At 45.8% G+C, this 22,134-nt stretch overlaps 1 protein-coding gene across 1 annotated transcript in view; it reads left to right on the top strand.

Annotated features, from left to right (window-relative positions):
• The first annotated feature begins 9,195 nt into the window (after positions 1 to 9,195).
• Positions 9,196 to 22,134, top strand: part of ank3b (ankyrin 3b) — a 310,337-nt gene continuing 297,398 nt past the window's right edge. Inside the window, exon 1 of the mRNA XM_078222927.1 lies at positions 9,196 to 9,393. Coding sequence (XP_078079053.1) covers positions 9,283 to 9,393 — 111 coding nt within the window. The 5' untranslated portion in view covers positions 9,196 to 9,282. The remainder of the gene's footprint in view (positions 9,394 to 22,134) is intronic.

Genomic DNA, 22,134 nt, shown 5'->3' with positions numbered 1-22,134 from the left:
CTCACACACGCACACCTCTCTCTCACACACGCACACCTCTCTCTCACACACGCACACCTCTCTCTCACACACGCACACCTCTCTCTCACACACGCACACCTCTCTCTCACACACGCACACCTCTCTCTCACACACGCACACCTCTCTCACTCACGCACACCTCTCTCTCACTCACGCACACCTCTCTCTCACTCACGCACACCTCTCTCTCACTCACGCACACCTCTCTCTCACTCACGCACACCTCTCTCTCACTCACGCACACCTCTCTCTCACTCACGCACACCTCTCTCTCACTCACGCACAGCTCTCTCTCACTCACGCACACCTCTCTCTCACTCACGCACACACCTCTCTCTCACTCACGCACACACCTCTCTCTCACACACGCGCACCTCTCTCACACTCACCTCTCTCACACTCACGCACACCTCTCTCTCTCTCACGCACACCTCTCTCGCACGCACACCTCTCTCTCTCTCTCACGCACACCTCTCTCTCTCTCTCACGCACACCTCTCTCTCTCTCTCACGCACACCTCTCTCTCTCTCTCTCACGCACACCTCTCTCTCTCTCTCACGCACACACTCCTCTCTCTCACATACACACACAAACACCTCTCTCTCTCACATACACACATACACACATACACATACACACACACACACACACACACATCTCTCTCTCTTACACACACACAAGTGGATCCCTTGAAGAGTATTGAGGGGGTCAAAATAGAGTTCAGAGAGAAATCAGGAGCACAAAAAGGGCATATGTGATTGCTTTGGCATATAAGGCAAAGGGGAATCTAAAGAGCTCCTACAAATACATAAAGGGCAAAAGAGTAACTGGAGAGATAGTAGGGCCTCTTAAGGATCAACAAGGTCATATATGTGCGGATCCACAAGAGATGGGTGAGATCCTAAATGAATATTTCTCATCTGTATTTACTGTTGACAAAGGCATGGATATTCGGGAACTTGGGGAAATAAATAGTGATGTCTTGAGGAGTGTACATGTTATAGAGAAGGAGGTGCTGGAAGTCTTAAAGCACATCAAGGTAGATAAATCCCCGAGACCTGATGAAATGTATCCCAGGACATTGTGGGAGGCTAGGGAGGAAATTGCGGGTCCCCTAGCAGAGATATTTAGATCAATCATCGCTAACCACAGGTGAGGTGCCTAAAGATTGCCTAAGTTGATAGGGATTCAGAACCGACACATTCCTGTAAGGATGAAGGATAAGTATGGCAAGTTTTGGGAACATTGGATAACGAGAGATATTGTGAGCCTAGTCAAAGAGAAAAAGGAAGCATTTGTCAAGGCTAGGAGGCTGGGAACACAAGAAGCAAGTGTGGAATACAAGGAAAGTAGAAAGAAACTTAAGCAAGGAGAAAAGAGGGTTAAAAGGGGTCACGAAAAATCATTGGCCAGCAGGATTAAAGAAAATCCCATGGCTTTTTAGACATATGTAAAGAGCAAGAGGGTAGCCAGAGAGAGGGTTAGCCCACTCAAGGACAAGGAAGGGAATCTATGCGTGGAGCCAGAGAAAATGGGTGCGATATTAAATGAGTACTTTGTGTCAGTATTCACCAAAGAGAAGGACTTGGTTGGTGATGAATCTGGGAAAAGATGTGTAGATAGTTTGAGTCATGCTGAGATCAAAAAGGAGGAGATATTGGGGTTCTTGAGAAACATTAAGGTAGACAAGTCATCAGGGCCTGATGGGATATGCACCAAAATACTGAGAGAGGCAAGGGAGGAAATTGCTGGGGCCTTGAGAGAAATCTTTGTATCCTCACTGGCTACAGGGAAGGTCATGATGTGGAGATGCCACCCACATTGTTTGTACCTTTAAGACTTGATTAGCTGTAAAGACTCACATTCCAATCATTATTCATGTAAATTGAGTTTGTGTCTTTGTGCCCTGTTTATGATCAGAACTCCCACCCACCTGACGAAGGGACAGCCTGTTCCGAAAGCTAGTGGCTTTTGCTACCAAATAAACCTGTTGGACTTGAACCTGATGTTGTTAGACTTCTTACAGGGAAGGTCCCAGAGGATTGGAGAATAGCCAATGTTGTTTCTTTGTTTAAGAAGGGTAGCAAGAATAATCCAGGTAATTACAGGCCGGTGAATCTTATGTCAGTGGTAGGGAAATTATTGGAGAGGATTCTTCGAGACAGGATTTATTCTCACTTGGAAATAAGTGGACATATTAGCGAGAGGCAACATGGTTTTATGAAGAGGAGGTCATGTCTCACTAACTTGATCGTGTTTTTCGAGGAAGTGACTAAGATGATTGATGAGGGTAGGGCAGTGGATGTTGTCTACATGGACTTCAGTAAGGCCTTTGACAAGGTCCCTCATGGCAGACTGGTGCAGAAGGTGAAGTTGCATGGGATCAGAGGTGAGCTGGCAAGGTGGATACTGAACTGGCTTGATCATAGAAGATAGAGGGTAGCAGTGGAAGGGTGCGTTTCTGAATGGAGGGCTGTGACAAGTAGTGTTCCTCAGGGATCAGTGCTGGGACCTTTGCTGTTTATTATATATATATATATTTTATATAAATGATTTGGAGGAAAATGTAACTTGATTAGTAAGTTTGCGGACGACACAAAGGTCGGTGGATTTGCGGATAGTGATGAGGACCATCAGAGGATACAGCAGGATATAGATTGGTTGGAGGCTTGGGCAGAGAGATAGCAGATGGAATTTAATCTGGACAAATGTGAGGTAATGCATTTTGGAAGGTCTAATACAGATAGGAAATATACAGTAAATGGCAGAACCATTAAGAATATTGATAGGCAGAGGGATCTGGGTGTACAGGTACACAGGTCACTGAAAGTGGCAACCAGGTGGAGAAGGTAGTCAAGAAGGTATACGGCATGCTTGCCTTTATTGGCCGGGGCATTAAGTTTAAAAGTTGGCAAGTCATGTTGCAGCTTTATAGAACCTTAGTTAGACCGCACTTGGAATATAGTGTTCAATTCTGGGTCGCCACACTACCAGAAGGGTGTGGAGGCTTTGGAGAGGGTACAGAAAAGATTTACCAGGATGTTGCCTGGTATGGAGGGCATTAGCTATGAGGAGAGGTTGGAGAAACTTGGTTTGTTCTCACTGGAACGAGGGGCGACTGATAGAAGTCTACAAGATTATGAGGGGCATGGACAGAGTGGATAGTCAGAAGCTTTTTCTCAGGGTGGAAGAGTCAATTACAAGGGGGCATAGGTTTAAGGTGCAAGGGACAATGTTTAAAGGAGATGTACGAGGCAAGTTGTTTACACAGAAGATGGTGGGTGCCTGGAACTCGCTGCTGGGGGAGGTAGAGGAAGCAGATACGGTAGTGACTTTTAAGGGGCGTCCGGACAAATGCATGAATGGGATGGGAATGGAGGGATATGGTTCCCAGAAGGGTAGGGGGCTTTAGTTCAGTTGGGCAGCATGGTCGCTGCAGGCTTGGCGGGCCGAAGGGCCTGTTCCTGTGCTGTAATTTTCTTCTTTTTGTTCTTTGTTCTTTATTGGAGGGTGGCAAATGTTGTGTCTTTGTTTAAGAAGGGCTGCAAGGAAAAGCCTGGGAATGACAGGCTGGTGAGCCTAATGTCTGTAGTGGGTAAGTTGTTAGAAGATATTCTGAGAGACAGGATCTACAGGCATTAGAGAGGCAAGGACTGATTAGGGACAGTCAGCATGGTTTTGTGAGTGGAAAATCATGTCTCAAGAAATTGATGAGTTTTTTGAAGGGGTAACCAAGAAGGTAGATGAGGGCAGTGCAGTTGATGTTGTCTACATGGACTTTAGCAAGGCCTTTGGCAAGGTACCATATGGTAGGTTGTTGCATAAGGTTAAATCTATGGGATCCAGGGTGAGGTACAAAATTGGCTTGATGACAGAATAAGAAGTCTCACAACACCAGGTTAAAGTCCAACAGGTTTATTTGGTAGCAAAAGCCACCAGCTTTCAGAGCGCTCGCTGCTCCTTCGTCAGGTGAGTGGGATTTCAGTTCACAAACAGGGCATATAAAGACACAAACTCAATTTACAAAATAATGGTTGGAATGCGAGTCTTTTACAGGTGATCAAGTCTTAAAGGTACAGACAATGTGAGTGGAGAGAGGGTTAAGCACAGGTTAATGAGATGTGTATTGTCTCCAGCCAGGACAGTTAGTGAGATTTGGCAACCCCAGGCAAGTCGTGAGGGTTACAGATAGTGTGACATGAACCCAGGATTCTCTCTGAAATCCCACTCACCTGACGAAGGAGCAGCGAGCGCTCCGAAAGCTGGTGGCTTTTGCTACCAAATAAACCTGTTGGACTTTAACCTGGTGTTGTGAGACTTGTTACCGTGTTTACCCCAGTCCAACGCCGGCATCTCCACATCTTGATGACAGAAGACAGAGGGTGTTGTAGAGAGTTGTTTTTCAAACTGGAGGCCTGTGATCAGCGGTGTGAATCATAGAATCATAGAATCCCTACAGTACAGAAAGAGGCCATTCGGCCCATCGAGTCTGCACCGACCACAATCCCACCCAGGCCCTACCCCCATATCCCTACATATTTACCCACTAATCCCTCTAAACTACATATCTAAGGACACTAAGGGCAATTTTAGCATGGCCAATCAACCTAACCCGCACACCTTTTGGACTGTGGGAGGAAACCGGAGCACCCGGAGGAAACCCACGCAGACACGAGGAGAATGTGCAAACTCCACACAGACAGTGACCCAAGCCGGGAATCAAACCCAGGTCCCTGGAGCTGTGAAGCAGCAGTGCCAACCACTGTGCTACCGTGCCGCCCCTCAGGGATTGGTGCTGGCTGCCTCAGGGATTGGTGCTGGGTCCACTGTTATTTGTTATTTATATTAATGATTTTGATGAAAATTTCGGAGGCATAGTTAGTAGGTTTGCAGATGACACCATGATTGGTAGCATAGTGGACAGTGAAGAAGATTATCCAGGATTCCAAAGGGATCATGATCAATTGGGCCAGTGGGCTGATGAATGGCAGATGGAGTTGAATTTAGACAAATGTTAGGTGATGGATTTTGGTAGATTGAATCGGGACAGGACCTACTCAGTAATGGTAGGGAGTTGGGGCAAGTTATAGAACAAAGAGATCCAGGAATACAGGTTCATAGCATGTTGAAAGTCACAGATGGACAGGGTGGTGAAGAAGGCATTTGGCATGCTTGGTTTCATTGGTCAGAACATTGAATACAGGAGTTGGGACGTTTTGTTGAAGTTGTGCAAGACAGTATGGCCACACTTGGAATACTGTGTGCAGTTCTGGTCATCCTATTATAGAAAGGATATTACTAAATTAGAAAGAGTGCAGAAAAGATTTACGAGGATGCTACCGGGACTTGATGGTTTGAGTTAGAAGGAGAGACTGAATAGACTGGGACTTTTTTCTCTGGAGCATAGGAAGCTTAGGGGTGATCTTATAGAGATCTATAAAATAATAAGGGGCATAGATAAGGTATATAGTCAACATCTTTTGCCAAAGGCAGGAGGGTCTAAAACTAGAGGGCATAGGTTTAAGGTGAGAGGGGAGAGATACAAAAGTGTCCAGAGGGGCAATTTTTTCACACACAAGGTGGTGAGTGTCTGGAACAAGCTGCCAGAGGTAGCAGTAGAGGCGGGTACAATTTTATCTTTTAAAAAGCATTTAGACAGTTACATGAGTAAGATGGGTATAGAAGGATATGGGCCAAATGCGGGCAATTGGGACTGAAGAGTCCGTTTCCATTCCATAAACTTCTATGACTCTCTCTCTCGCGCGCACACACACCTCTCTCACACACATCTCCCTCTGTCACGCACACGCATCTCTCTCTCTCTCTCTCACACACACTTGCACTCTTTCTAAGCATGCACACTCCCTCTTACACACACACATACACACAGATATGCTTACCCTCCACACGCGCACACACACCCCCCACACACCTCACACACACACACTCACCCCCCCACATACACACACCACACACACATACACACACACACTCACCCCCCCCACACACACACCCACACCCCCCCCACACACACCCCCCCCCACACACACCCCCCCCCACACACACCCCCCCCACACACACACCCCCCCCACACACACACCCCCCCCCACACACACACCCCCCCCACACACACACCCCCCCCACACACACACCCCCCCACACACACACCCCCCCACACACACACACCCCCACACACACCCCCCCCACACACACCCCCCCCACACACACCCCCCCCCACACACACCCCCCCCACACACACACCCCCCCCACACACACACCCCCCCCACACACACACCCCCCCCACACACACACCCCCCCCACACACACACCCCCCCACACACACACCCCCCCACACACACCCCCCCCACACACACCCCCCACACACACACCCCCCACACACACACCCCCCACACACACACACTCACCCCCCCACACACACACACACACCCCCCACACACACACACACACACTCTCCCCCCCCCCCCCACATAGAACTACATTCCTCCAGCGTCTCCCCCACACACACTCTCCCATTCACTCTCCTCCCCCGCCCCCATATAAATAAACATTCCCCGTCCTCCCCCAAACACCCTCTCACGACAAACATACAGACTGTCTCTCTCTCTCGCACACGCGCGCACACACTCATACACATTCTCTCACACTCATGCTTTCACACATGTTCTCACACACTCACGCTCCATACATACATTAAGTATCCAATTTAACATTTGGTGTCACATAGCACACTTGTCATTTCCAGGTTAATGTATCAGTGTTATTGCAGCTTACTGATTGATGCTGATTTGTGTTTGCTGCTCTCTGCCTGGGGTTCATTATCCTCATTTCAATGTAAAACAGACAAATCGGAACTTTAGATACACAAACTGCTCTGGCTCGGTCCCTCGCCTGCATCATGCGTCTATTTCTCCACAATCGGTCAAGCCGCAGACATCAGTTTTGGCTGGAGTGCGCCCTGCCACTTAAACATTCCGTGTGGAATAAACACTCACCATTTCGGTCACTTTTCACCCATTTGGCTTTTATCATCTTCGCTGCCAGTGCCCGGGAAGCAGGATGGATGAGGCTTGGACTGTGTGCACACTGTAACCATTAGCAGCCCAGCAATACGATCTCCCAAGTGAGGGGGGAGCTGACTGAGATAGCCATCCTTTAGATGGGGCGATGCATTGACGAAGAAACCTTCACTGATATCTTAAATAAATTACTGACCATTTATAACTCTCATTTCGCACAGCCTTCCTTTCCATGTCTCTACCTCTAGCGGGAGAAGGGTATCGCACTCCCTCAACCTCCCACTGGAATGGGCTCCTCTTTATTTCGCCGAAAAGGGGGTAAGAAAAATACCCTTTCCTAAATAACCCATAGCCCGCATTAAAAATAAACCCCTGTTCCTTAATAATCCACAGCCCGCATTATAAATAAACCCCCTTCTTTCAATAAACCATAGCCCGCATTATAAATAACCCCCCTTTCCTTAATAACCCATAGCCCGCATTATAAATAAACCCCCTTCTTTCAATAAACCACAGCCCGCATTATAAATAAACCCCTTTTCCTTAATAAACTACAGCCCACATTATAAATAAACCCCCTTCTTTCAATAAACCATAGCCCGCATTATAAATAAACCCCTTTTCCTTAATAAACTACAGCCCACATTATAAATAAAGCCCCTTATTTCAATAAACCATAGCCCGCGTTATGAATAAACCACAACCCGCATTATAAATAAAGCCCCTTCTTTCAAAACACCATTGCCCGCATTATAAATACACCCCCTTTCCTTAATAAACCATAGCCCGCATTATAAATAAAAGAAGCATTCTGGCCACATAGCGTGTTCCAAAAGAACCTTTTTCTGAAAAGAAAATGTAAATGTGCCACTATGACCAACCCTTTGTTGGGCAACAGCAAAAGATTTAATAATTATCCTTTTATCCAGGCTATCAATGGTCATTTTTTTGTTTGGTTGCCCACAAGGATGTAACAATTTGTGCCATTGTTACCCTGTCTCTCTCTGGGAGTTAGGCAGCTTGTAGAGATTCCCCTGCTGTATGACTGCTGCAGTCTGTTCATTTTATATTCCAAGGCGAAAACTCCATTTTCTATCTATAGATTCAGGTATTACTACATTCTGGGCCTGTGCTAGTTACTCTCTACATCTCTCTCCCACCTATCATGAATATTCAAAAGCTGCAGTCAGTAGCACCACGGACGCAGGTGGCAAAAAAAAATACAATCAAATAATTTAAGGATGATTGTGGCTCCAAATGGGGATATTTAAGCGGATGGTATCATTCTGGAGAAAGCAGGGTTTTTTTCCCCCCCCTCTCTCTCTTTTACCCTTCGCCTTATCCGTACTGGTTGGAGGTTAGCTGTAGGGATCGCCCTCAGAACTGGAGCGTTTGTGTTGTGAGCCGGTGTGATTACATATTTATATCTGCCGTGCGGTGCACAGTGAGGAGCCAGCCCTCTAGGGGAAGCTTTTTGCCATAGTTAACATGAGGGATACATTGAAACACAGATTGGTGGTGGAATGTGCCAGATTAGGGGAGAATGTGGGGCTGCCCGGGACATGAGTCTTCCGCACACACTCGACCGTGAAACGTTTGGGCTATAATGTGTGGGAGGAATTGAAATGAAATGCATTACCTCCCTGCATCAGCGGACCTATTCTACTGCATCGCATGTTTGATGTGTCTCCTTATGCACCCTCGCCTGCATTTCCAAGTCAAAAATCAAAAGGACTCTGAGAGCTGTTGAGGGAGTTAACAAATAGGTGAATATTTATCTGTTTATTTATATATCTCCTGATATAAATATTACCCCTTTCAGGATCCCCCCTCCCTCCCCCCCCCCCCCCCCCCCCTTCATTGAAATCACTTAGGCAGTTCCAATTGGTGGCAGGAGCGGCTATATCCATAATACTGCCCTCACTATCCCGGCTGACTTTCTCCAATACGTTAATGCATCAGAATGGCCGTACTCTCTCCTCCTAACAGCTGCAGGGGTGGATAAAAAAGGAACCCAACAGGAAAAAAAATGTCTCACTAGCCCCCCTGCATTTGTCTGAGTGATGATTACCTGCCACCGTTTTAATTCCTCAATCGGTGACTACAAGCAGAGAGAGAGAGAGAGGAGCACAGTTGCTGAGAACACTGGCTGTACAAGGTTGCCAAGGATTGTTGTACCTTTCCCGAGCCGTTGCATCTGGTCAGATATTAATCCGTGTCCAGGATGGCTCACGCTGCATCCCACATCAAGAAAAACCGGGAATTGGAAGCTGTGACCGAGGATGACAAAGTGGTCAAAAAGCATCGGAAACGATCCCGGGATCGGAAGAGAAAGGTATCTGGGCAAATGGACACATCCCATTGTTCTGATTCCCATACAATCGAGCATGTAATTAAAACCCCATTGTCAGGTCTGCATGAAGGGAGCCTCTGCACTTCTGAGCATACCTTGCTCCCCCTCTCTGTATATATTTGCAGTTGATTTCCTTCCAGGATTTTGTTTGCAGAATTTTTTTTTAAATTTCTGGATGTGTTCTGCAGTGTTGGTGCGCGGATGGGGTTCCTCCAGAGAAGAGGCAGGGTGGATTTAAATTTCACTGGCATTATTTGCTGCTGCAATTCTTTTTTATATATATCCATCTGTTCCAGATTTTTGAAAAAAGGGCTTTAATTCACGCCCTGGGACAGTGAGAGTGTGCGGGAGCATCCAAGTGGAATTGGGATCCATATATTGAGATTACTTGCGCAATTAAATGATATCTAACGCACACAAGGAACCGTGCCCCTTAAAAAGAACAATTTAGAAAGCGCGCACACACACACCAAAAAGGACAATAAACACCGAGAGATGTAACCGTTCAGTTTGCTGCCCTCGTTTGAAGCACGATAATGCTCCTTCTATTTTGGGAAGATAATTAGCGATAGGCACATTTGTGTTCTATATGACCTTAACCCATGCACTCCCACAATTATCTCTTGCTGTGCAATGGATTTGGGAGCTTTGTGATTTGATGTTTTTATTGTCTGGGAGCTGTGTTTGAATTCTATTGTTGCAATCCTGCAGACAAGCACTGCCGGCACCTCCAAGTAGTTCAGCGGGATGGTGTTTTTTTTTCTTTATATAAATTATAATGTGATTTTTGGAAATTGAGTGTGGTTTCTCTGACTCTGATTGGGTGCAGTCAGTGTGATGGTTGTCTACTGGGCTGGAGTGTCTCCTCTGCATTGCTGTGTTACCTCTCCCTTTTTATTAAATGCCCTTGATGTCAAATAATCACGGGCTTAATCTCACCACAAATGCAGTTACCACTGAACGATGTGTGAACGGCACAAACAAGAGTCTGCAGATCTTGATTCATCTCCTTCAGTCATCTGCCTCCCCCCTCTGTGGATTTGTTGACCTCAATAGCAGTGGCACTTGGATTTGACACTAAAGACACACCTTTTTTTAAAAAAATATTTTAACCAGCAAAGGGCAAACGATATTGTTACATTAGTGACCATTTGGATGAGACTTCAGAATGACAGGGGCATGTTAGGACTGTGTGTGTGTTTCTTATCATAACCGTAAACCAAGGATCTGGACATGATCCAGCGCTTTGATCCATTGACATATGAGAATGATCGCCCGAGTAAAGAATAGAGTGGGCAGTTTACCTCGCTCTCGCTTGTTAGAGGCTATGTCCACGGCTCTCCCCTGTGAAGTGTTCTCTCCCCCCACCACCACCGTTGTTATACTGCTGTAGTACATGGATGTTGGTTCATGGGATTTATCACCGCTCTTTGCGCTGTCCTGGGGTCTCTGGATTGCCAAAACGGAACCAGTCTTATTTATAGCCCCGAACGTGTGGAGTTAGCCACTCGTTGAGTTGGAAGGAATTTGATGCAGAGCTGGAGGCAGGGCTGGTACTCATGCACTCTCTCTGGGCTGATGCTGTTACTATGCCTTCTGCATGTTTCCTAGAAAATCAGCCTGAATAAAAATAGTGCACCAAATAGTTATTAATGGGGCACCAGGCAACTACTGAGGGACTTGTATATTCCTGGTGGATTTTCAGTAACTGATCGTTCTAGTGTGTGTCCCCCATTTTCCTAACCTACAGAAAGTAGCACCTCTGTTGCCGTGTCCAGTATGTTACACATTCTTTCGCCAAAGAGTGTACTGGCCTTACAATGTAGCACCTGTACTGTCCTTTTCCATTGTTCTTTCTCTGCTGTTAAGCTGCCCACTGTTGTTCATCTCATTTCTTGCTATGTGTTGCCAAAAACGTTCACTGGCCACAATCTAATTTGAATCCCGCGTTAAAACAAGGCCATCTCTCTCAGCTGCAGTCCCTTCCTTTTTGTTCTCTGTGTTTTGGAACATCTGCAAAGTCAACAGATTTTCAGCCAAATGAATGGGAATTTGTAAGGGAATGATCTGGTGCAGGGTGCTTGCCTTGTGGTAGATTAATGCATGGGCTCTGTGCATCAAGGAGTGGCTGATGGTAGGTTTGCATTTGCATTCAGCTGGTTACATGTTCTCTCTCCTGCCCCCCCCTCCCCCTGTTATAAAAGGGCTAGATTTTAAAAGTAAAGAAGTGTTGTTACAATTGTAGAAGGCATTGGTGAGACCAAACCTGGAGTATTGTGCCCAGTTTTAGTCTCCTTATTTGAGGAAGGATGTGATGGCACTGGAGGCAGTTCAGTGAAGGTTCACCAGATTGATTCCAGGGATGGAAGGGCTGTGGTACAAGGAGTGGTTGAGTAGCTGGGCTTGTACTTGCTGGAGTTCAGAAGAATGAGGGGGGATCTGATTGAAGTATATAGCATGCTAAAGGGGATTGATAAGGCGGACATTGAACAGATGTTCCTCCTTGTGGGACAGTCTAGAACAAGAGGTCATAGATATAGAGTGAGAGGGGGTAGGTTCAAAACCGAGGTGAGGAGAAACTACTTCTCTCGGAGGGTTGTGAATCTGTGGAACTCACTGTCTCAGAGTGCAGTGGGGGCAGAATCAATCAACAGATTCAAGAAAGAGATAGATCTGTTTCTGATGAAAAGCAGGATAAAGGGCTATGGGGAGCAGGATAAGATCAAGCATGATCATGTTAAATGGCAGAGCACGCTCGAAGGGCTGAAGTACCCACTCCCGCTCCTAATTCCCATGTTCCTATGTTCCAGTTGGAGTAGAGTATGGACCGGCGTCTCCTCCATAGAGGACCACGTGTATCTCCTTTCTTTAAAGTATATTTATCAGTGTCACAAGTAGGCTGACATTAACACTGCAATGGAGTTACTGTGAAAATCCCCTAGTCACCACACTCCGGGTACACTGAGGAAGAACTTAGCATGGCCAATGCACCAAACCAGCACATCAGCTGCGGACCTGGAGGTGAGACGTCTCCCCAATCCCTCTCCTCTGCAATATTGTTGGTTCTGGAAAGAGAAATTTGAGCAAAATCATTCCAATCTGTTGACTGTCAATCGCGTGTGCTCACCTGTTTTCAGTACATTTGGGTCTGTACAATCTCACTTCCGTTATGTCATCGGGAGATACCTGAAAGATAAGTTGTGGATTTTAAAACACAAATCAAGGGATTGGCACTTTTGGGATTTTGGAATGATGATGGGAAAGTGGGAAATAATTCCGGAAATGTTGCTGGGGCTGCAGCCAAACCTCATCGGTTAAATTAAAACTGATCAAAGGGAAACAGATCAATATGGTTCATGAGGGAAATGAGAGTAGTATTGGAGGCAACAATGCTACTGGACATTGAGAAGATCATTGATATGTCCTGCAAAATCCTTGTTTTTGTTACCACTGGATTCGATTATTCCAATGCTCTTCCGACAGGTTCCCACCTTCCTTCAATTTGAGCCTATCCAAAACTCAGTTGTTTCTCTCCTAACTCACACCATATTCTGCCACTAAACCTCTGCTTGCTGATCGATATTAGCTACTGGCCCCCTCCCCCTCTATTTTTCTCTCTTGAATTCTATTTTTGGGGTCGCCAGACTGCTGGTTGATCACTCTCCTCCATCTCCTCCTGTCAGTCACCCATTCCTCTCCAATCCTGCTATGTTTAAGTCTCTGGCCAGTGCACCCATCCATCTGGCCTTAGACCTTCCTCTCTTTCTTCCTGGCAGCCCCATGTCCATTGCTCGCTTCCCCACATTTCCACTCCAGAGGGAGACCAGGCTATCAGTGTCCCCTTGCCTACTGTCTCTGATGCTGCCACAATCTCGACTGATTCCTGATTTTGTCCTTTCATGTTACTCCACACCCAGACAGCATCTGCATCTCATTACTATCTAGCCATTGTTCCTTTCATCTTGATGTTGCCCATGTTTCTGCACTTGGTAACAAGGCTGCTCTCACAACTGTCCTGTAGAGTGTTGCTCCTTTGGCGTTACATTTCGATTGTATAACATTCAATTGCATTTCTTCCAGTTACTCCAGAGCAAATCTGTTGCTCCATTTCCATACTTCCATCTTCTGCCACCACTGATCCCAGGTACCTGAAACTACTCACTTCCTCCAAATCATCACCCAGAATCATCACGCCTTCACTCAGATTCTATTCCCTCGGCTTAAACTGACAGTCCAAGTATAGAATCATAGTATCCCGACAGTGCAGAAGGAGGCTTTTCAGTCCATTAAGTCTGCATCTACTCTCCCACAGAGCATCTTACATGGCCCACCCCGCACCCTATCCCAGTAACCCTATGTATTTACCCTGCTAATTCTCTTAACCTACATATCTTGGGACACTAAAGGGCGATTTAGCATCGCCAATCCACCTAACCTGCACATCTTTATGGAGTGTGGGAAGAAAACCGGAGCATCCGGAGGAAACCCATGCAGACACGGGGAGAACGTGCAAACTCCGTACAGATTGGCACCCAGTCCCTGAATGCTACATCGGCAGTTTTCTCCTGGGCATCACCCTGTCTATTTCCACAACCACCTCCAGACCACAAACCCTCTGAGAGCTCTGTACTCTTCGAATTCTGGTCTCTTGCCTGCTTTGTTTGTTCTATCATTGGTGGCTGTGCTTTCAGCTGAGTGGGCCTTAAGCCTGTTTGCCTCTCGCCCTCTCTCCCCCGTAAATCTGTCCTCTTTGACCAAGCTTTTTGACCAGCTGTCCTAATTAATCCTTTTTCAGCTCAGTGCCAATTTCTTTGTCTGATTTTGTGAAGCGCCTCAGGACATTTCACTCCCTGAAAGGCACTATAAATACAAGTTGTTGTAATATGATTATTAAAAAAAAATGATTAGATACTGATAAAATAGATAAGCTGACCCAGGCACCTTGAACTCATCCATTTTAAACAAATTAGGTGCTGAAATTAACAAAACTACAACTGACATTATTGTAATTTCAGGAAATGAAGAAGATTCTTAACGTTTGGGAATGGCAATGTAGCTGCATTGTTTAAATAAGATTCAACAATTATATCTGGAAACTATAGACCAGTGATTTGATTTGATTTATTAATATCATGTATTAGTTTACAGTGAAAAGTATTGTTTCTTGCGCGCTATACAGACAAAGCATACCGTTCACAGAGAAGGAAAGGAGAGGGTGCAGAATGTAGTGTTACAGTCATAGCTACGGTGTAGAGAAAGATCAACTTAATGTGCGGTAGGTCCATTCAAACCGAAGGATCACCAAATCTGCAACAGATTGAATTAAATGATGTTTAGAAAGCTTAAAAGAGTTGGAATGAAGTTTTAGAAGCAGAGAACGAGAGTAAAAGATAGAATTTGAAGGTATGCTGGGCACAGCTTGCAAGAAGTTGCCACGTTCTGGTGCCATCTTGAAAAAAAAAGTTAAAGACCTCAAGTAGACAAAGGCCTGGACTTTCCTGCTCCAACCCCACAGATCTCTCCACGATGGATGCAGTCAGCCAGCCAAAAGCCCATTGACTTCAGTGGGACTGGAAGATCCTGCCACTGGGTAGGGCTGGAAAATCCCATCTAAGCTCATTGTGAGATCAAGGAGATGAACTAACACAACTTGCTTGAAGACAGTTAGCATTGATTAGGACTACAAAGATTGTGGTTACTAACATACTGTTTTTAAATGTTGCTAAGATAATGATCAGGGGAGATGCTGTTGATTTTATAGACCTTGACTTCCAGGAACCCCGCCCCCACTAAAGTTCCTCACTGATGGCTGTTGGGTGATATAAACAATTATGGAAGGGAGTGAGGAGTTTATGGGTAGAAACCTGTGCCCTCCTCCATGGCATGTATGGTGATGGTGCAGCACTTGAATCGGTGAGAGGGTAGGGAGTAGGGACTCTTGTCACCTTAATAAGAACAGGTATACATAAGAACTAGGAGCAGGAGTAGGCTATCTGGTCCCTTGAGCCTGCTCCGCCATTCAGTAAGATCATGGCTGAGCTTTTTGTGGACTCAGCTTCACTCACCCGCCAGCCCACCATAACCCTTAATTCCTTTACTGTTCAAAAATGTATCTATCCTTACCTTAAAAACATTCAATGAGGTAGCCTCAACTGCTTCACTGGGCAGGGAATTCCACAGATTCACAACCCTTTGTGTGAAGAAGTTCCTCCTCAACTCAGTCCTAAATCTGCTTCCCCTTATTTTGAGGCTATGCCCCCTAGTTCTAGTTTCACCCGTCAGTGGAAACAACTTCCCTGCTTCTATCTTATCTATTCCCTTCATAATCTTATATGTTTCTAAAAGATCTCCCCTCATTCTTCTGAATTCCAATGAGTATAGCCCCAGTCTACTAAGTCTCTCCTCATAAGCCAAGCTCTCCTCTCAACTCCGGAATCAACCTAGTGAATCTCCTCTGCACCCCCTCCAGTATCAGTATATCCTTCCTCAAGTAAGGAGACAAAAACTGTACACAGTACTCCAGGTGTGGCCTCACCAACACCTTATGCAGCTACAACATAACCTCGCTGTTTTTAAACTCCATCCCTCTAGCAATGAAGGACAAAATTCCATTTGCCTTCTTAATTACCTGCTGCACCTGCAAACCAACTCCTTGAGATTCCTGCCCAAGGACACCCAGGTCCCTCTGCACAGCAGCATGCTGCAATTTTTTACTATTTAAATAATAGTCCATTTTGCTGTTATTCCTACCAAAATGGATGACCTCACATTTACCAACATTGTACTCCATCTGCCAGACCCTCGCCCACTCACTGAGACTATCTATATCTCTTTGCAGACATTCAGCGTCCTCTACACACTTTGCTCTGCCACCCATCTTAGTGTCATCTGCGAATTTTGACACTCTACACTTGGTCCCCAACTCCAAATCATCTATGTAAATCGTAAACAATTGCGGTCCCAACACTGATCCCTGAGGCACACCACTAGTCACTGATCGCCAACCAGAAAAACACCCATTTACCCCCACTCTTTGCTTTCTGTTAGTTAACCAATCCTTTATCCATGCTAACACATTATCCCTAACACCGTGCACCTTTATCTTATGTAGCAGTCTTTGGTAAAGCACCTTGTCAAATGCCTTCTGGAAATCCAGATCCACCACATCCACAGGTTCCCCATTGTTCACTGCACATGTAATGTTCTCAAAGAATTCCACCAAATTAATCAAATATGACCTTCCCTTCATGAACCTATGCTGCGTCTTTCCAATGGGACAATTTATATCCAGATGTCTCGCTATTTCTTCCTTGATTTCTTCCCCTTATTTTGAGGCTATCTCCCCTAGTTCTAGTTTCACCTGCCAGTGGAAACAACTTCCCTGCTTCTATCTTATCTATTCCCTTCATAATCTTATATGTTTCTAAAAGATCTCCCCTCATTCTTCTGAATTCCAATGAGTATAGCCTCAGTCTACTCAGTCTCTCCTCATAAGCCAACCTCCTCAACTCCGGAATCAACCTAGTGAATCTCCTCTGCATTTCCCTACTACAGAAGTAGTAGAGCCCCCACTCTGATTAAGTCCATGGGAGGATGGCCTTCTTGCCCACCTGTCGATTGAGGCCTTTCAGTGGGCAATCAGTGCCCACTTCGACTGATTCCGCCACTGCTGGTGGGTGACTCTTGCCCTGAGAGAGTGCACAGCAAGCAAATCTAGCATGTTCACTTCGGGTTCCTGGGGTGAGAGGGGTGTCCTTCATTCAAAGGCACTTGGTGCCTGACTGAGAGACCTGGCATTACAGGAACCTGCTGAGAGCCACCTCCATGCACTTGCTGCCCACATCGGTCCCCTGCAATCCCCTTCCTGCCATCACTCACCTGTGCCTCGATCTGAAGGCTCAGGTGGGTGTAGTACTGGCAGCAGTCACCACCTTCCCAATGGCACTGCTGAGTGTAGAAGATCAGTCGGCCTCTGATTGGCCACCAGCTCTCGCTGAGCAGGACATCTGTCCAGGGGTCCTTGATTCTGGGGGAAGGCTGGTCTGTTAAGTATCTGAGTGGGACAAGATATGGTGGCCTTTCTGAAAAGAGGGGACATAGGGGTCTCGCTGATGCTCCAGTCAATGGCCAAGACCCCATCACTTGCACCAGATTGCACTCTGAGTGGGGATGGCCCAGAAAATCCAAATGCATTATGCACATAATAACCCAAATGGGTCCAAGTTTGGGATATTCTTTGGTAAGGAACGGGATTGAGCGATATCATAGAAATCATAGAAACCCTACAGTGCAGAAGGAGGCCATTCGGCCCACCGAGTCTGCACCGACCACAATCCCACCCAGACCCTACCCCCACATATTTACCCGCTAATCCCTCTAACCTACGCATTTTAGGATTCTAAGGGGCAATTTTTAACCTGGCCAATCAACCTAACCCGCACATCTTTTGGGAGGAAACCGGAGCACCCGGAGGAAACCCACACAGACACGAGGAGAATGTGCAAACTCCACACAGACAGTGACCCGAGCCGGGAATTGAACCCGGGACCCTGGAGCTGTGAAGCAGCAGTGCTAACCACTGCGCTACCGTGCCGCCCTATGGAGATAGGGGCAGTTGATCTTTAATAAAGGGACTTGCTTGTTAAGGCCTCTTAGCATTTTCAGTTCTTAAAAATTCCATCTCTGACCTTGTGTGTCATTGTTTGTACAAATGCTTAGTGCCGTTCTGAAACCACTAATGTGAAAAGGGTTATCACCCCTGTTAAAATAGAGAAATTTCATGCAAACATGTTCAGCATTTATCACAGCCCATTATTTATTGGTTCTATTGAACTAAATCCCACAATAAACATCTACCCCTAGGCGACATGCAAATATTATAAATAGTAGCTGCAGAATCATGCATTTTCTCCTTTAGTCTTTAGCATTAACCCTCATCATCTCACTGAATAGCGGATTCTTAATTAGATATAACAGGAATGACACTCATTTTCTCCTTCAGTCAACTGTAAATTGTTGCCAACCTGTGTCATCAATTAGGTCTGACGTGAACTAAATATTATGTATGTTTTAAAAAGAAAGAAGATGCATTTTATAATGTGTATCTATACAGTTAAGAGCTTCGCTTCCGGTGTGAGTTGGAGATACCCGGGCTCCACGAAGGCATCTCATCTTAACAGTCTCATTGCATCTATTGGGCAAAACAAAATCACAATTCACTCAGTTTGTTTTAATTATTCAGTCATGGGATGTGGATGTCGCTGGCTCAGCTAGCTATTATTGCCCCTCCCTAGATGCCCTTGAGAAGATGGTGGTGAGCTGTCTTCTTGAATTGCCGCAGTCCAGGTGTAGGTACACCCACAGTGCTGTTATGAAGGTTGTTCTGGGATTTTGACCCAGCAACAATGAATAAACGGTGATATATTTACAAATCAGGAAGCTTAGCTTAGCTTAGAGGGAACTTGCGTGTGGTGGTGTTTCCACGCATTTGCAGTCCTTGTCCTTCTAAGTGGCACAGGTTGAGGGGCAGAATGGTGGCACAGTGGTTAGCACTGCTGCCTCACAGTGCCAGGGACTGAGGTTTAATTCTGGCCTTGGGTCTGTATGGAGTTTGCACCTTCTCCCCGTGTCTGAGTGAGTTTCCTCCCATAGACCAGCGATGTGCAGATTAGGTGGATTGGCCATGCTAAATTGCTCCTTAGTGTCCAAAGATGTATAGGTTAGGTGGATTAGCCACGGTAAATGCACAGGGTTATGGAGATAAGGTGGGGGGCCTGGGTAGGATGCTCTTTCAGAGAGTTGGTGCAGACTCGATGGGTCAAACGGCCTCCACTGCACTGTAGGGATTCTATAGTTTGGAAGATGCTGTCTCAGAAACTTGATGAGGTCTTGCAGTGCATCCACGATTCATTAAGTTAACCATGCTGGTTGCTTTTAAATTGGAAAGTGAACTATTTCAGCCAATTAAAGACCAAGACAAATAGGAAAATGTCTAATTAGCAACAAACGAGGACTGATAAACTAGCCAATGGGGTTACTCACAATTTCTTCAAAACCACCAATCTGCAGCCGTGTGCTACCACGAAACAAACCAATCAAATTCCTGATATCACTTCTGATTTCAGCTGCCTTCTTGATTGAGCTGATCATAGAATCTACAGCACGGAGACAGGTCCTTCAGCCCAAACTGGTCCATGCCGACCAACATGCCCATCTAAGCTAACCCCATTTGCCTGCATTTGGCCCATATCCCTCTCTAGAACAAATGAAGTTGTTGTGGAAATCCCCGAGTTGCCACACTTTGGCGCCTGTTCGGGTGCACTGAGAGAGAATTTAGCATGGCCAGTGCACCTAACCTGCACATCTTTCGGAGTGTGGGAGGAAACCGGAGCACCCGGAGGAAACCTACGCAGACATGGGGAGAACATGCAAACTCCGCACAGACAGTGACCCAAGGCTGGAATTGAACCCGGAGCCCTGGCACTGAGAGGCAGCAGTGCTAACTGCTGTGGCACCATGCTGATTGGCGTACTTGGTGTTTGTTACTAACAATAACATAATAAAGCAGTCCTGCATTTCTCTAAAACTCTGCCAGTACCCTCACCAAGTCCTGTTCACCCATCACTCTTGTGTCTGGTGATCTACGTTTGCTCCCAGACAACCAACACCTGGATTGATAAATTCTCATCCTTTTGTTCAAATCTCTCCACCTTGTCCCATCCTAACCCTCTTCACCTGTCCGAATGTCATCTCCTTTGGTTCGGTGTGATTCTTTTCTCCTTACGCTCCTGCGAAGCACCTTGGGAAATTTTACTATTTTAAAGGCGCTACATAAATCCAAGTTCTTGTTCTTTTTGATGCTCGGGATAAAATGCCATCTAATTTGCAATTGGAGATCAGAAATAAGCGTTGCACCAGTTTTAAGATTTTGCATGGGGATTTTAGGGGAAAGTTTGGGGATGTTAATCATAGAATCCCTACAGTGCAGAAGGAGGACATTCGGCCCATCGAGCTTGCACCAACAACAAACCCACCCAGGTCCTATCCCCGTAACCCCACGTATTTCCCCTGCTCATCCCCCTGACACTATGGAGCAATTTAGCATGGTCATTAAACCTAACCCGCACATCTTTCTGACTGTGGGAGGCAACTGGAGCACCCGGAGGAAACCCACGCAGACACGGGGAGAATGTGCAGACTCCACACAGACAGTGACCCGAGGCTGGAATTGAACCTGGGTCCCTGGCGCTGTGAGGCAGCAGTGCTAACCACTGTGCCAGCAATGATCTTATCAAGATTTGTAATTTTTTCAGAGGGATACATTCTCCAGCAATAAGCTGGTATCTGCACTGCAATAGATACTAGAGTGTTATTGCATGTAACATACAATACACTGTATGGTAGCAGATATGGGTATGTAATGTGGCATTGAACAGCAATAAACACTCATGGGCAGTAAAATAAGTGCTGGAAATCCCACCATATCCAACACTCTCCCCATGTTGTCCTCGCCAATAGTTATCTCTCAGCCAACATCACTAGATGATCTGATTGGCTGTTTGTGGAACTTGGCTATGCACTAAATTGGCTGCCACATTTCCCACATTACACCTCATAATTGTTTCATTGACTGTATAGTCATTTGGGAAGTTCCTTAGTTAGGAAAGGCTCTATGGAAATGTTGCTCTCTCTCCCCTTCTGAAAATATTTCTTGTGTTAAAGTAAACACAGAGATTCACTTTTAAAATTAATTATGAAAGAAAATCAAACATTGTGACAAAATTCCAATCCTGGCTCAGTTTTGAGGGGTTTTGCTGGTTATGCCTTACCTGTAAAATCTCTTGAGGTTGTGGTCACTGTTCCTCCTCTCCCCTGGGTGAGTTCACACCATGATGCCACTGCTTCTTATTGTGTTCCACCCCACTGTGTCATGCTGTGTTCTGTCCCATTGATCCACTCTGACTCCTAGCTGCTCGGGTGTCTGGGTCCTGATGTCGTCCCTGGTCTGACTCCCCTGCCTTTCTTGCGTATAAGAGAATGTAGACTCCAGCATCTTAAAGGTTCGCTTATATTTTGTCTGCAAACAGGGAAGTGCTGCCCAGACCCAGCACAAGGTACTCTGGCGTGCTGGAATGGGTCTTGCAGGGAGTAACTATATCCTATTGAAAATAGATATCTGAGAAAGAACTCCCTGGACAAGACAAATAAATGCAAGGTTCAACCGCAAGATTTCAATCTCTGGGTAAGGGAGCAGGTAGAAGACACAGGGAGAGCAGTCCAGATGAATGTTGCTTAGGGTACTGCAATATGTGGAAAAGGGCTGTGTATGACTTGTCCTCTCCTCAACCCCTTCCCCCCCAACATAATCATTGAACTTTTTCCTTGTTATATTTTACATTTTAATTTAATGTGGCCACTCAGAATAATGAACAAAACCATCATAAAAGCCAAATGCAAATCCTGACAATTTATGAGAAGTGCAATAAGTTGACTCCTTCCTTGCCATTCCTCTGCCAGGAGGCAGCTCTGCTCCTGAGGTCTGGAATCATACTAAAGTGGCATAACAAAGTGACCCTTCTACATGTAACGACGTGGCTGCAAAACAACCTGGGCCTTGGGCCTCAGAAGAACTCAAAATGAATAAGTAAAAACTTTTGTTTTGAAAAGGAAAGTCTTCCCTTTGTCAGCATGTGACTTTACAGAGGAGCATAGAAACTAGAAGCA

This window comes from Mustelus asterias, chromosome 11, assembly GCF_964213995.1.
Source record: "Mustelus asterias chromosome 11, sMusAst1.hap1.1, whole genome shotgun sequence".
Taxonomy (NCBI): Eukaryota; Metazoa; Chordata; class Chondrichthyes; order Carcharhiniformes; family Triakidae; genus Mustelus; species Mustelus asterias.
Note: the sequence above shows the minus strand (reverse complement) of the source record. Positions and strands in the feature narration are given on the sequence as shown.